At 34.6% G+C, this 15564-nt stretch overlaps 1 protein-coding gene across 19 annotated transcripts in view; it reads left to right on the top strand.

Annotated features, from left to right (window-relative positions):
- BAZ2B (bromodomain adjacent to zinc finger domain 2B) overlaps positions 1-15564 on the top strand; it is a 385073-nt gene that overhangs the window by 325109 nt on the left and 44400 nt on the right. For all 19 annotated transcript variants that reach the window (XM_081243239.1, XM_081243227.1, XM_081243238.1 and 16 more), the window contains 5 exons: positions 5709-5849; positions 8263-8517; positions 9488-9702; positions 10568-10642; positions 11454-11697. In XM_081243239.1, coding sequence (XP_081099365.1) covers positions 5709-5849; positions 8263-8517; positions 9488-9702; positions 10568-10642; positions 11454-11697 — 930 coding nt within the window. The remainder of the gene's footprint in view (positions 1-5708; positions 5850-8262; positions 8518-9487; positions 9703-10567; positions 10643-11453; positions 11698-15564) is intronic.

Here is a 15564-nt window from a genome sequence, read left to right on the forward strand (position 1 = left end):
AAAAGATACATGCACAATTTTGGAATGAATTATTATCAATGTAATTTAGATGTATTAAAATCTCTACTTATCTGACTCAAGAATTATTAACAATTCTGATTTTAATTTAGGAGACATTTGTATAGTAGTAGCTACTCTAAGAATATTTGGTGATAGTTAATCTAAAGTAAGTACAGACTTTTGTGTAATACTTTGGTGGATTTTATAAAAATGTGATAACTGGAAATTTTTACTCTTTTTAAATAGTATTTTATATTGATACCTGTAAAATACAATAAAATATAAATAATATATAATTTTATTAAAAATTTAAAATATAAGGATTTCTTTTATCATGGATTCATAATTTTTTCATTTGTTTAAACTTAATTTATTATTACATTTTAAATATAAAAATAGGCCCTTTAAAAAAATTACCCTGATTTTTCTACTCATGCTCAATATGTGACATAAAATAGTATCACTTTTATTCTTTATATCTGTCTTCTATAAATGGCTTGTATTATTAATCTTATTTACACTTTATTCTTCTTGCACCCTGAGGTAAATCTGTGTCTCTTAAAGAATATTTATGTCTTTGAAATTTAAGTACAGTTGCTGTGAAAAGAAATGTAATCTCCTAGTTATGCCCAGAGCAAACACCTAAGAGACCCAGTAGAATCATAAAATACAGGGAACATAGGCATCTTTGCAACATGGCCTTTTAAAAATGGCCTGTTTGGCAATTTGATAAGTTGTAAAACTTTATAATAACAGATCCTCCTACCACACTCATTGCTTAGTTTTTAAACTTCTATGATTCTAAAATAGAATAAATTCATTTCATACCTTTGTTATTTTGCTATCGAGTTCTGGAAATACTTTCAGTTATGCTTTTAGAGTCCCTAAAATAATCCTTTTATGCATTTTAAATTTTCACCCTATGTATCTTAGGCTATTTAGTATAATCTAAATTTAACACTTTTGCTATTGAAAGGTGTTGCAACTTTGAATGAAATTTAAATGACTTCTTAATTAGGATATTAGTAATATTTTGATACAGAAAATTTCATTACTATAATTAAGATGATAAAAAGATATTTTATTGTAAATGACATATATACCAAGAATCCACGTTTATTTCATAAATTTCTACATCTAGAAAACTGGGTAAGGACAGGGAAAGTTGGGAATGAAGGCCCCCAAAAATTGGAAGGAGGCATTCTAATTTGCTTGTAGTTGTTTATAGTCAATCTAAAATATAGTTAAGAGCTATATTTCATAGTCATTTGTAGACACTGTAAGTTATTGCCCTGAAATTTAAACAATGTGGCATTTGTAGATTTAATCATTCAGCAAATTAATCAACGCTTAAATAATTTTTGTATGCTAAGGCACACTGTATATGTCCATTAGAGACATATGATAACTATTACAGTTGGAAATAAGAACAATATTTAGACCAGTGGGAGAGGAAAATTGCACTGATACAGGCTTGAGTTGTCAGAGACAAAGATAATATTAAAAACTCTCCTGAGGGTTTCTGGCAAATTATCCTGCTGGGAATTGAATAGATCCATAAAGAGGTGCATATGTTGGTTCCTCTGATCTCTAGAAGTTCACATTACAGTGTGAGAGATCAACTTTAAACAAATAACTGTCACTCAGTGCAATAAATGCTGTAATAAGTTATGTGGAAGCTCAAAAAAGGGAAATATTAAAACTCCTGAACTAGCTGTGGGAAAAATTAAAACACAGACTTTATTTTTGTGTAAAGGAGGAAGGGCTATGCATTCCAGTCAGAGGGGATGACAGGTACATAAATACAATGTTGCAACTAAACAGGACCTCTGGGGTCCTGGGAGGAAGGTGCAAAGAGGGGGTTAGTCAATTTTAACCTTGTGCATATACCTCTCTTGGCTTTGCTGCTTCTCCTCCTCTTCTTCCACCCCTCCCCCTCTCCTCCCCCTCCCCCTCTCCAACCCCCTCTCCTCCCCCCTCTCCTCCCCCCTCTCCTCCCCCCTCCTCCCCCACCATGATCATTATCATTATCATCCAAGCAGTGCCTCAAACTGGTTACACTGTTTGCTCAACACAGTTGTATCACAAAATGTGCCTAGAATTTGGGAGATTCCCTGAGAATCATGAGATAGGAGACCAGAACTTGTGTGGGGCTAGATTGTGACTGTTTTTATGTGCCATTTTAAATGTTAGTTGATCGTTGAGGGGATCCTAGAAGCTCTGGTTCTTTGAGAGTAATTTTGTACCAAAACCACAGGATTTGTATTAGTCCTATACAATTCAGTAGAAGTCACTAAATAAATTAGTGAATAAATGCATTAAATTTAGAGACTCCATGTTTCCCTTAAAGTATCCCATTGAGGGAGTAGATGCTGGTCTTTAAGTAATAAAGGTCCTATGAATTTCTAAGATTTCTTGCAAACCTCCATTTTATCCTAAGATATAGATGTCACTTTTACATTCTATTCCATATTATGGCCATGCTTTTTTAATTCAAAAAATACTGCATATCACTAGGTAAAAATGATATCCAAGAATATAAGACAGCTTTGCCTCATGGCATTAAATGCACTCTAACTCATTGTCTACCTATCACTGAAGGGTGTACATACCCTCAGATTGCCACTAATGTGAAGTTGGCACAGTGAAAAGAGCATTAGTGTCACACAGGTCCTTTCTCTCTTTTTTCAAAAGAAAAGAAATAATAACCATTTTCAACAGTTCTGAGTGAATAGCAGAAAAGTCTCATTTATGATTACTATTAAAACATCATTAAGGGGCTTCCCTGGTGGCACAGTGGTTGAGAGTCTGCCTGCCAATGCAGGGGACACGGGTTCGTGCCCCGGTCCGGGAAGATCCCACATGCCGCAGAGCGGCTAGGCCCGTGAGCCATGGCCACTGAGCCTGTGCGTCCAGAGCCTGTGCTCTGCAGCGGGAGAGGCCACAGCAGTGAGAGGCCCGCGTACCACACACACACAAAAAAATCATTAAGAATTCTGGGTTAGTCCTATATAGTAGAAAAATTTACACCAGCTACTTTGAAATTTATGAGACATTTAATATGTTTTTTCTGTTAGTGATTGTAATTCATTATTCTGGTAAGTGACCAAGAAGTTTGGCTTCTCTTCTTTGGAAAAGTACTTAGAGCAACATCTCATGTGTTTAAAGATTGAAAATCCAGTTCTGGAAAACAAAATTGTTCTACCAATGATAATTTGATTTGAAAATCTATACTGCATTGTGGGAATGTTACATGTTAATTGTGTATATTTTATGTCATTAGAGGCTCAGAACCTGCTTTTAGTTTATAATTGATAAGATTAATTTTAGAACTTTTTGGTGACAATAATTTCTTAATATAGCTTTTTTATCATTTTCCTCCCAAATGTCTGCGTGAATCAGTAACCCAGAAATTTAGAGGCAGTGTAAAAATGAGCAGTTATATGAGCATATCATATAAAAAAGTCCTCATGATGACCTGACCTCTGGCTCTGTATCACAATATTCAACAACTACTCAACACGCAACCTACACTCCAGTCATGAAACTACTAGCAATTTCTCAAACACATTGTGCTTTCTCAACTCGGCTGGGAATGTATTACTTCTCCACTCCTCTCTGTCTCCCCCTTGGCATGCCCTGCCACAGCAGTCAGCGTGCTGTTTTACCGGTGATAATTGAAATGGAGATGGTTAAAATATGGGCAAAAATGCTAATATACTAGAGGAAGCAATAGTGCTAGGTTAAAATTATAGGTAAGAACTATAATTAGGTAAGACAATTAAGAGAAATTAGTAATAGGAAGAAGGTGGAGGTTTTTAATTAGGATTTCTATGCAAGATGGGAATAATGACCTTTCTAACTGGAGTACACCAATATAAGGAGGTAAGGAAATGATAGATGTTTATCAGGAATAGCAAATAGTTTGACTAAATTTACATAGACTATAACAGTGGGAGATAAGGTTGGAAAAGAAGAGAGTCCTGAATTCAAAAGTAAAGATTTGGACTTTATTTTGGCAAAAATTAAGAAAATTGAAAGGCGTATGTGGTAATAGTTTAGAATTGCCTGTTGATTCTACCATTATTTCTTCTCTAATAAATAAGAGTTGTATTTGATTGGATTGTGGGCAGAGGACAATGAGATATAACCTCACACCTGTCAAAATGCCTATTATCAAAAAGACAAGAAGTAACACGTGTTGGCAAGGATGTGGAGAAAAGAGGATGTTTGTCCATTGTTGGTGGGAATGTAAACTCGTGCAGCCACTATATGGAGGTTTCTCAAAAACTTAAAAATAGAACTACCATATGATTCAGCAATCCCACTCCTAGGTATTTATCCAACAAAAATGGAAACACGAACTCGAAAAGATACATGCACCCCATGTTCACTGCAGCACTATTTACAATCGCCAAGACATGGAAGCAACCTACGTGTTCATCAATAGATGAATAGATAAAGAAGATGATATATATATATATATATATATATATGTATATATACAATGGAATATTACTCAGCCATAAAAAAGCGTGAAATCTTACCATTTGAACAGCATGGGTGGACCTGGAGGGTATTGTCTTAAGTGAAATAAGTCAGACAAAGACAAACACCATATGATTTCACTTATATGTAGAACCTAGAAAGCAAAACAAACATAAAACAGAAACAAACTCATAGATACAGAGAACAAACTAGCAGTTGCCAGAAGGGAGGGGGATTGTGGGGAATGGATGAAATAGGTGAAGGAATTAAGATGTCCAGTTATAAAATAAATAAGTCATGGGGATGTAATGTACAGCATAAGGAATATAGTCATTAATATTGTAATAACTTTGTATGGTAACTAGACTTGATTATGGTGATCATTTCAGAATGTATAAAAATATTGAATCACTGTGTTGTACACCTAAAACCAATATAATATTGTAAGTCAGTTATACTTCAGTTTAACAAGAGAATTGTATTTGATGTATGACGATAAAGTAATGACACCAGTATTATTATAGAAAGTCACTTCTTCCAAAAGAATGCCATACTCTACAACAGGGAAACAGGATGATTATTTCCATATTGTTGCCATTACCCAAAATAATTTTAAAGCTTTTGGAATTGCCTTCAAAACCCATTTTACATTATTTTAAATGTTGTTTAGAGTGGTAAATAATATTTTTATTTCATCATAGGTGCACGTCTTAAGACTAGCTAATTCACTTTGAAAGAACTGCTTTTGCAGATTCAAACATTTTGCTTCCATTTTCATGCTGTAAATCTTTTCTTGCTTCCTTGAGCTACACAAAAATTTTTGTTAATACTAGTTAACTTTTTTTAATGAATATTTACTTGCCCATGTGCATTTTATATATCTGCTTTTATTAATAAGTATTTTATTCTCATATTATAACCTGGGAAAGGATTGAATAAATTTTGAATAATGAAATAATCTGGGTTGAAACTAATATTGATATTTTGTATATGTATGTATATATACATACAGTCATAAGATTATTTTGAAACTCAAAAGGTGAAAATGCTGAAAAGCAAAATATGTCATTGTTTCTATGTAATTCCAAGTCTATTCCTAAACATCCTAAGATGTTTGTTCATGGAAATAACACTTTGATTACTTTTTAAATTTTAACTGGAGGTTTTTTAAACACGTATAACGGTTAAAGAGAATATGTGGACATGGTTTTCTTTTTAAGGAAAAAGAACGGTTAAAGCAAGAAAAACGTGATGAGAAAAGATTAAATAAAGAACGTAAACTAGAGCAACGAAGATTAGAATTAGAAATGGCAAAGGAACTAAAGAAGCCTAATGAAGACATGTGCTTAGCAGACCAAAAGGTAATTTATCATGTAAACCATTTCATTAATAAATTTAATTTTTTCTGTGTTCTCACCTGATTCCTTTGCCAGAGCTGCCATTATGAAAGTCTTGTGTTTTTAGCTGGAGCAGTGGATTTCCAAGTCTAGGTCAATCTGTCTCTCCTGGATGGCCACGAGTAAACCTCTCTAGAGCCCTGTGCTGATAATGGCAGTTCTTAATATACAAATGGAGCACTGCGAACCTTTTAAATTTAAATAGAAATACTGCAGAAATCTATAAAAATGAATTATAGAAATAGATAGGATTTCTGTGTTTCATTTGGTCCTTCCCAGGAATTTAGTTACAGAAAGATCTACCTCCTCCCCCATGCCTCCATGGATATTTAAATAAATTAGGATTTATAACCTATAACCTCCTTCAATGCTTTAGTGATGGTAGCTAACTATTGAGTATGTTTAGTACATGTCAGGCCCTATGCTAAGTGCTTTAAATGAATTTTCTCATTTAATCCTCACCACAATCCTATAGGACTCGTATTTATGCCCATTTACAGATGAGAAAACTTGAGACACAGAGAGGTTAAGGAACTTGCTTAAGATTTTATAGCTCATAAGTGGCAACTTGGATGCAGTCCCCAGTTTTTTAAACTCCAGAACCCATACTGTTTATGATCCTGAAAGCCACGAAATGTGTCCAAGCAAAGTACCTCATGTGTGTTTTCTCTTCCATCATGCTTCACAGATTTATAATGTTGCTAAAATACAGAAAAGTAGCAACTTGGAAAGAGCAAAATCACCGTGATAACTGGCATGATTTCACATAATTATGAATAGAAATCAATTATGTTTGGCTATAGTTAAGAAGATAGTATTCCTAGAAAACTATACAATAATGCATATCATATCTATAATACTGTCTCAGTAATAGAATATTATACTTGGTCAATAGCATCTATATTTACTTACATGCCATATGATATACAGATAGTGCTTGTCTCTTGATTATGCAAGCTCTTTTCTAAAGTGCTTAAAAGCAAACTTTTAGTGCCCAAGTGGAAAATTTAATGATACTAATATTCTATTTATTTACCTAGCATAAATGCTTCTAAATAAAAATGAAAGTATACATTCTAGTTTTAGTCAATTGGATGTTTAAAATTTCCTAGGCACAGAAGGGGTATAGTGGTTAGTCAACACAGTGAATAAGCTCCTGGTGAGCAATTTTTTTAATCCTTAAGTGAGTTTTATTTCTTTGCTAATCCTAAATGATCTTTTTTTAATCCTAAATTGTCCTAAGTGATCTTTTATTTTCATTTAAATCCATATGCACTATATCAAATATATATCAAATATATAAGTCCATTTTAAGCCTTACTTTCATTAACTTTGTTATATAAATTTTTAGAATCATATGGAAATGTGTATGTCTGATCTGATTCAGGAAAAAAGAAAACTCAGAATTAAATGGTTTTCATATGTAACAAAAGATTTGTATGATATCAGCAATTGTCCATAGTTCTGTGTTCCCCCACACTATTAGTAGAAAAAGTCTTTGGTTAGTTATTTCAGCAAGCACAGAGTGGAGGAAACATTTTTGAACAAGGACAAATTTAGATAAATAGAAATATTTACAAGCCACATTTTTCTCAATCAGAATTGAAAGTACTATTATTGAATCCCATTCATGGACAAAAATGTTTTTAATTTAGGTTACTTATTTATTTAACTTTTAAAATGTCCATAACAACTGATAATACAGTTTAGTCATTAAAAGGTTAATATGTGAGCATATTTGAGAAATAGCAAGAGAGCTCTCTAATTTTAACACTGAAATTCAATGTTTCGCTAATATACGGGAAACCTAAAGACTGATAGTTGCAGTATTACTGGGTTCTTGATAGGGTCATGGGTTCTGGTCATGTGGACCTAGTAATTTATCTGCAGTCATTAGCCAAAGATGGTACTCTCTCCAACCATACAGCACACAGACGCACACTGTTAACTTCTGAGCTCCCAAAAAAGTGTGAATTATAAATCAGTCTACATCAGTAGAAGAAACTATTGCACATGCCCTACTAAGTATGTCCATGTTAAAGTACTTTTGAGTTGTTTATTTCTTATTTTATCTGATTTTTGGTCCAGTTGTGTAACCTGTGTTTTATCAATACCTAAGTTAAAATTAGTGTTCTCTTTTGCAGAGATCTAAATTCATGTTGATGAGTTCAACCAAAATTTATTAGTGGTTACTTGTGTTCAGGATTCTATGCTTAGTACCATGGGGTTATAGAAATGCCCCTAGGGAATTTACAATCCAGAGGGAAAACCACTGGTATAATGCAAGAGAAAAATAGCAACTTGCTTTACTTCAGGAGATATAAAATCATGGCTTTTTAAATTACTTTTTCTCTCTTTTCTTTTCTTTTATTTTCAGCCTTTGCCAGAGTTGCCTCGTATTCCAGGACTTGTTCTCTCTGGAAGTACATTTTCAGACTGTCTCATGGTGGTGCAGTTCTTACGAAACTTTGGTAAAGTTTTGGGCTTCGATGTGAATAGTGATGTTCCAAACCTGAGTGTTCTTCAAGAGGGATTGCTAAATATAGGGGACAGCATGGGTGAAGTACAAGACTTGCTTGTGAGGCTCCTCTCAGCTGCTGTATGTGATCCAGGTCTAATTACAGGATACAAGGTAAAGTAAAACCAAAATATAATTTTTTTTAGTTTGTACTATCAGTGCATTGATAGCTGGCTTTAGTGTATTAGCAGAAGACTGTATAGACAGATCCAATTTTTTTCTACATAACTTCTTACAAAGTTAAAGGTAGATTGGTACAATTGGTGCAAACTTAGAAAAACCTGGTTCACAAAGCCTAAGGAATGTAAATCATTACCAAATTACTTTCTTTCCCTCTAGCTTTTGGCAAAAAGCAATTTGATTTAAGGAAATACCTAAGTGATATTCAGCAAAACAGAGAATTCTTAATTGATAAAGCAACTAACTTATGTGTGCCTTCTGAAATTATACTGTGTTCTCTCTGAAACACTATGAATAACCGAGGCTAATCAAGGCCCCTACAGACCAGCATGTTAAGATACTGTACTGCTAAGTGGATACTCAATAAGTCAAATTTATCTTAATTCCAATTAAGATACACATTTCAGTCAGCTTTGCTCTAGATAATGTAGAGAGAATCTTCCAGATGCACCTGTTACTTTTTTTTCCATCTCCCTATTCATTCAACATGCTAGGCAATAAAATCCGTGACACCATAGAGCAAGAAAACACATTGCTAGTACTTTTCAACCTCTCCCCCACTATTACTGGTAGAGCCTGGAAAAGCTTGGGATAGTGTCCATAGTCAAAGAAGGTATGGTGAGACCATTTTTAGCCAGAAGTTTACATACTCTTCTCCCCCACCGAACTTTTTAACCAAGGGTTTGAAGAAGGAATAGAAAAATTACAAGTACTTGAAAACTTGTCTATCATCTGTTGACTAAATGACGTTGAACGTCATGTTTTATCGCCACTTCATCAAAAATGTGAATAAAGCCCTTGTCAGTAATACCTAAATCATATAATACCAATATTTAAAAGTCTTATTGTTTATATTTTATGAGTCGTTGTGGTCAATACTGATAAAAATACCAACCTTTTATAGGCCAAAACAGCTCTTGGAGAACATTTGCTGAATGTTGGTGTGAATCGAGACAATGTTTCTGAGATTTTGCAAATTTTTATGGAAGCACACTGTGGACAAACTGAGCTTACTGAAAGCCTGAAGACCAAAGCATTTCAGGCTCACACTCCAGCACAGAAAGCCTCAGTTCTGGCTTTCCTGATCAATGAACTGGCGTGCAGCAAGAGTGTGGTGAGGTAAGCATATGCCCAGACATTTCTGGTGATTCTTTTCTGTTTTGAATTTGTCTGGTCACAAAGTAATACAAATTGCTTATAGAAAATTTTGAAGTTACAGACTACCACAAAGAAAAAGATTAAAATTACACTAATCTCACCATTCAGAGATGACTACTGCTAATAATGTTTCAATGTATTTCTTTGCAGTCTATTAGAAAAGAAATTTTGAATCCTACTGTGTATAGTCTTTGTAACATGTTTTGTTTATTTGGTAATTTTGTTATTTATTTGTATACTGAAGTGTAAACAGTTTTTTCTTGCTATGGCTCCAGAATCCAGTACTGTTATAAAAACCTAGAATTTTTCTTTTATCTTTTGATGATAAATGACTACCTGATTTTCCTTAGTAGCTGCCATTTGTAGAATTATCTATCTACTTTTTATCATGTGCTGATACAATCTTAATATTATATATTTATTGTGTATTAATTTGCACTTTAAAAAAAAGTACTTAATCTCATTTCAGAGTCAAAGTAAGTCCTCCACTATAGTATTTGAAGATTTGGTGAACAAATTGCATGTTCATCTTGTTCTTAGTATTCATTATTTTACAGATTTTAATTATGTTACTTTTATTCCTTTACCTTTCTAGGAAAATCATCAATCCAAACATTTCAGAGCCATGCATTTCTACCATTGCTGGGCATCTTTAAGTTTTCTATACATCTCTTAGCTATGTATTAGTATAATTTTTCATTTGTTTTTGCTATTCATTGGCAATCATCATTTGTACTTACCCCAAAACTGCATCATTTTGCTTACCAAATTAATGTATTGCATAATGGATTAATATATATCTTCTAATAAACTTTTGCATTGGCAGTGAAATCGACAAGAACATTGATTACATGTCAAATTTGAGGAGAGATAAATGGGTGGTAGAAGGTAAACTCCGCAAGTAAGTCATGTTTTATTAAAACTACGGTTTTCCTTTTTTGCAAGTTTCTGAGTAAAACATACAAATTGCAAACGTAGAATTTAAACTTTATTCTGTCTAAGAATTAGAAAAGGTAAAACTTAATTAAGGTGAAATATGAAACTAATAAAACTCAGTGCCAGAATTTTCAGTAGACAAAAGATATAATGAGATTCACTGAGCTCATATGCTTCAAACTTAGAAGAAAGTCATTTTGTCTTTTTTCTTTCAAAGAAGTCAAGCAATCACATATTCTAAGATTGTTGTTGCTATCGGGTTATTTTTGTCACAAATAGAATCTGTTTGGAACTACTACTTTTTTCCTTAATTGCTTTCTAATTAAAACTTGCTTTTACAGAGAGCCTAACATATCCAAATGTATTCAGCATTAAAACTTAATTAGCTTCCTGCTAGGAAATATAATGCTGAAATTATTCAACTTCTGTGTTAAGAGAATAGTTTCTTTGCAGTAACTTGAATTGAAATTTATTCAGTCAGGTAGTATAAGATCAGGTCTTATCACTTGGCCATTCCTGAGTTAATCTTCTCAGTTTTCTGGTTTTTAAAAAATGTATTCTAATTCCAAAGAGATAGCCAGAATAATTCTTGAATGTTAATATATTTTGTAGTTTCTGGGAACATATTTCTTAAGTTTCCTAATTTTTATTGTCATTCATTTATTGATTACTGTGAGAGAAATACCATAAGGTATTTTTGCTTACAACACATAGTATGCTCTTCAAAAAGTATAAGAAGGCTTTTCTTCCATATCATCATTTTTTCATACTTAAAGGCTCAGAATCATTCATGCTAAGAAAACAGGCAAAAGAGACACTTCAGGTGGCATTGATCTTGGAGAAGAACAGCATCCATTGGGCACACCCACTCCAGGACGCAAACGAAGAAGGAAGGGAGGAGATAGTGATTATGATGATGAAGATGATGATGATAGTGATGACCAAGCTGATGAAGATGATGAGGATGAAGAAGATAAAGAAGACAAAAAAGGAAAGAAGACTGAGATCTGTGAAGATGAGGTAATCAAATTTAGGTTGATTTTAATACTTAACTAATATTATATAACATATTGAAAATAACACAGAATTTGAAGTCAAATAGATTTGGGTTTGAATTTCGTTGTGACACTTGACTCAGTTTCTTCATCTGAAACTGAATATTATAATATTCACCTCAAAGTTTTTTGTGATGGTTAGGTAAATATTGAGTAGAATACAATGCCTTCTATACATAGAGGGCATTTACATTGAATAAAAGAAGTTAAATTTTTCTGTTTATATAATGAGAGTTCTCCAGAGAACTATTCAGATTCTTAATTTTAGGTATCCTCTTTCATTCTATCTATTTAACATGCTATCTTACATTTATTTTGTACAATACATCATGCCTTAAAAGTGTTGTCAGGTTTAATGAAACTGATGTATTTCTCAAAGCCCAGTTTATTAAGTGCCTAGCTCTAGGCTTTTTTTCTTTTCTTTTTTTTTTTTAGCTCTAGGCATTTTTGATCAAAGTCCCCTCTCAATTTACAGTCTCACTGAGGAAGATTTACAGTAAGAAAATGTAATGTGTTAAGTGTTAACTGCTTTGATAGCGGTATTTACAATGTACTAGGCAGGTACGAAGGAAGGATGTTGAACCTTTCTGAGGAATAAATTTTCACAAAGGCTTTCTGGACTCATTAGCTGAGGCTACAAGTTGGGCTAAATGTTAACCTAGAGATGAATCCAGGAATCCATGGAAAAATCTTCCAAGCAGAGATAATAGCATGAGCAAGGGCGCAGAAGCCTTGAAACCACAATGTGCTTTAAGGGACTTACAAGTGCTCTAGTGTTACTAGACAGCTTCACACGCCACAACTGTGAACTTGGATTTTATAGTTTCGTGGTAATAGGAAGCCACTGAAGGTTTATAAGTGAGGGAATGACATGGTCAGACTTGATTTTTTCATTGGCTCACTATGGCAGCTCTGTGGAAGATAGAAATAGATTTGAATAGAGCAAGATCAGAGGTAGGAAGATCAGTCAGGAGATATTGCAGTAGTTCAGGTGAATTGTGAGGGGTCTGAAACTGGACTAAAGGAAGGAAAGGATTCAATAAATATTTAGGAGGAAAATGAGTAGTATCTGAAGATGGACTGTGTAGGTTGATGGAGGGAGAGGTAGGATTGATTCCAGCTGTCTGGCTTGGGGACTGCTTGCTCTGCTATTGTTGCCATTAACTGAGACAGAGAAATCAGAAGGAGCAGAGGAAATAGATGACGGGGAGGAGGGGAATATGGAACAGATAACTGAAGACAGGAAATGATGGTAGGTTTATTTTGGACATGTTGAGTTTGAGGTGCCTGTTCAGAAGCTCAGCAGTCAGTTGGATTTAAGAATCTAAAGTCTGGGGGCTTCCCTGGTGGCACAGTGGTTGAGAGTCCGCCTGCCGATGCAGGGGACACGGGTTCGTGCCCCGGTCTGGGAAGATCTCACATGCCGCGGAGCAGCTGGGCCTGTGAACCATGGCCGCTGAGCCTGCAGGTCTGGAGCCTGTGCTCTGCAATGGGAGGGGCCACAACAGTGAGAGACCCGCGTACAGCAAAAAAAAAAAAAAAAGAATCTAAAGTCTGGAGAAGAGTTCAGTCTTGAAAGTGTAGATCTGGAAGTTATTAGCACATAGACAATAGTTTAAAATAATGAGTTGGATAAGTTTGCACAGGGGGATTGGTTTATTAATTAGAGTAGTGGACTGAGGTTGGAACCCCAGAGAATGTCAATATTTAAGAAGAGCCCACAAGGCTTCTTGTTGAAGAAGGAACAAAGAGGTAGAAAATTTCTATAGTGGGTCAGGGATTTCCAATACCAAGACCACCTCCAGAGTCAGAGTGATTCACTAGGATGACTCACAGAACTCAGCATCTAGTCATGCCATGGCTATGGGTTATTACAGCAAAAGGAGACAAAGCAAAACCAGCAAAGAGAAAAGGCATATGGGCCAAAGTCCAGAGGAAACCAGGCCCAGCTTTCAAGAGTCTTTTCCCAGTGGAGTCACACAGGATGGGCCCAATTCTCCCAGCAGTGAATTGCGACAGTCTGTGAAATGGTGTGTTCTAAGGAAGCTCATTAGAAATGCTGTGCCCAGAGTTTTTTATTCAGGGCTGGCCACATAGGCACCCTCTGCATAGCATGTGCCAAAATTCCAGATTCCCAAAAGAAGAGTAGGTGTTCAGTATAAACCACATTGTTAGCACAGTTTAGGTCCAGTGAGCTATTCTTATCAGTCAGGGTGGGGGAACCCCCCAAAATTCAAGTTCCCAGACACTAACCAAGGGCCAACTTTGTAAGCCAACCTTTCAAGGGCCTACAATGTTAACTCTCTTCTACACATGTCATAATAATAAAAATCAAGAAACTTGAACATTTTAAAAAGGAGGGAGTGATAAACAATGTTAAGGGAGCAGGGGCCTAGTGTGATGAGGACTGAAAGTGTTCGTTGTATTTGGCAACACAGAGGTCATTGGTAACCAATGCCAGCACCGTTTCGTTGGAAGGGTGAGAGCACAAGCCAGGCTATGATTGATTGAAAACAATAGAAAGTGAGAAAGTAAACTTAACTGTTTCAAGCATTATGCCTCAAAAGAAAGGGTAGTTCTTAGAGGTGGACAAAGACTAAGGATTTTTCAGATGCGGAAGGTTTGAGATGATTTTTGTTTGAAGGGAAAGAGCCAATTAAATAAGAGAGGGGCACTGAAGATTAAAGAGATGAAGAGAATAATTAATGGTATAAGGTCCCTTAAAATATTGGAGGGGATTCAATTAAGGTAAAGAGAGGGACTAGCTTTGAAGAGCAGGCTAAATGGAAGAAGGCAAGGTCACAGAGGTGTGTGTGTGTGTGTGTGTGTGTGTCTGTGTGTCTGTGTGTGTGTAAGGGAAACTACCATAAGCCATGGAAATGGACATATATAAAAGGGAGATAAAGTTGATGTTTACCTTTTACCAGAAAAAAATGCTAGAAATATCGATAGGGTTGCAGAATGGCATTCAAAAAACAATATACAGCCAACTATTCCTTCTGCCCTTGATGCCAGGAGTATTTAGCCAAGGAAGTCTAGAAAGAACTCTTTTCCTTTCTTGTATCAACTCAGTACTGCTGGAGAAATAAAGAAAGAAGACTTAGAGAGATGAATTATTGATGGAATGTGTGAAAATAGTATCTAATCAAGACCAATGACAAATTACTGAATCAAATTTTTTACTAAATCTGGATAATAATATAATTTATAAGATCATGTGCTATACAATTTCTCGTAAGTAAAAATAGCATAAATACAAAATGTTTTCATAAATTCCACCCCCCATGTTATATTTTAAACCAGAATGATAAAAATCGTTAGAGTGAGCTTTACTTCTTTTAAGAGTACCAGGCTGAAAAGGAGACTACATTGAGATTCCTCGCAGAAATTACTTCATAATGTTGTATTTCTGAAACCACTTGTTCAAATACTTTCATGCTGTGACAAATAATGTGAAGGGTATATAATTTGGGTATCAGAATTGTAATTACCCAAAGATACTATTTATAACCAATCTGCTTCATTTGGCAAGTAGAGCTGTTTCCATAGCAGGAATTAAACTTTTCTTACCAATACTAATCACCTTTTTATAGAATTAGCATCCCTTTTCATCACTTAATATTATAAATTGTTTTAAGGTGTAACTCTCATAAATTTGACAGCCTTGTGTTGGGACTTCAGTATCTTCTACTGGGTGGTCATCCCACTAAACTGGAATTTATTTACAGAAATTCTGTGTTTCACCTGGCCTTTTTCACATGGAGAATTAACAAACTATGCATTTTTTTTTCTTTAAGGGAGATAAAGACTATTAAAAATCAGTACTAATGAT

The sequence above is a fragment of the Mesoplodon bidens genome, assembly GCF_964165515.1.
Source record: "Mesoplodon bidens genome assembly, chromosome: 8".
NCBI lineage: Eukaryota > Metazoa > Chordata > Mammalia > Artiodactyla > Ziphiidae > Mesoplodon > Mesoplodon bidens.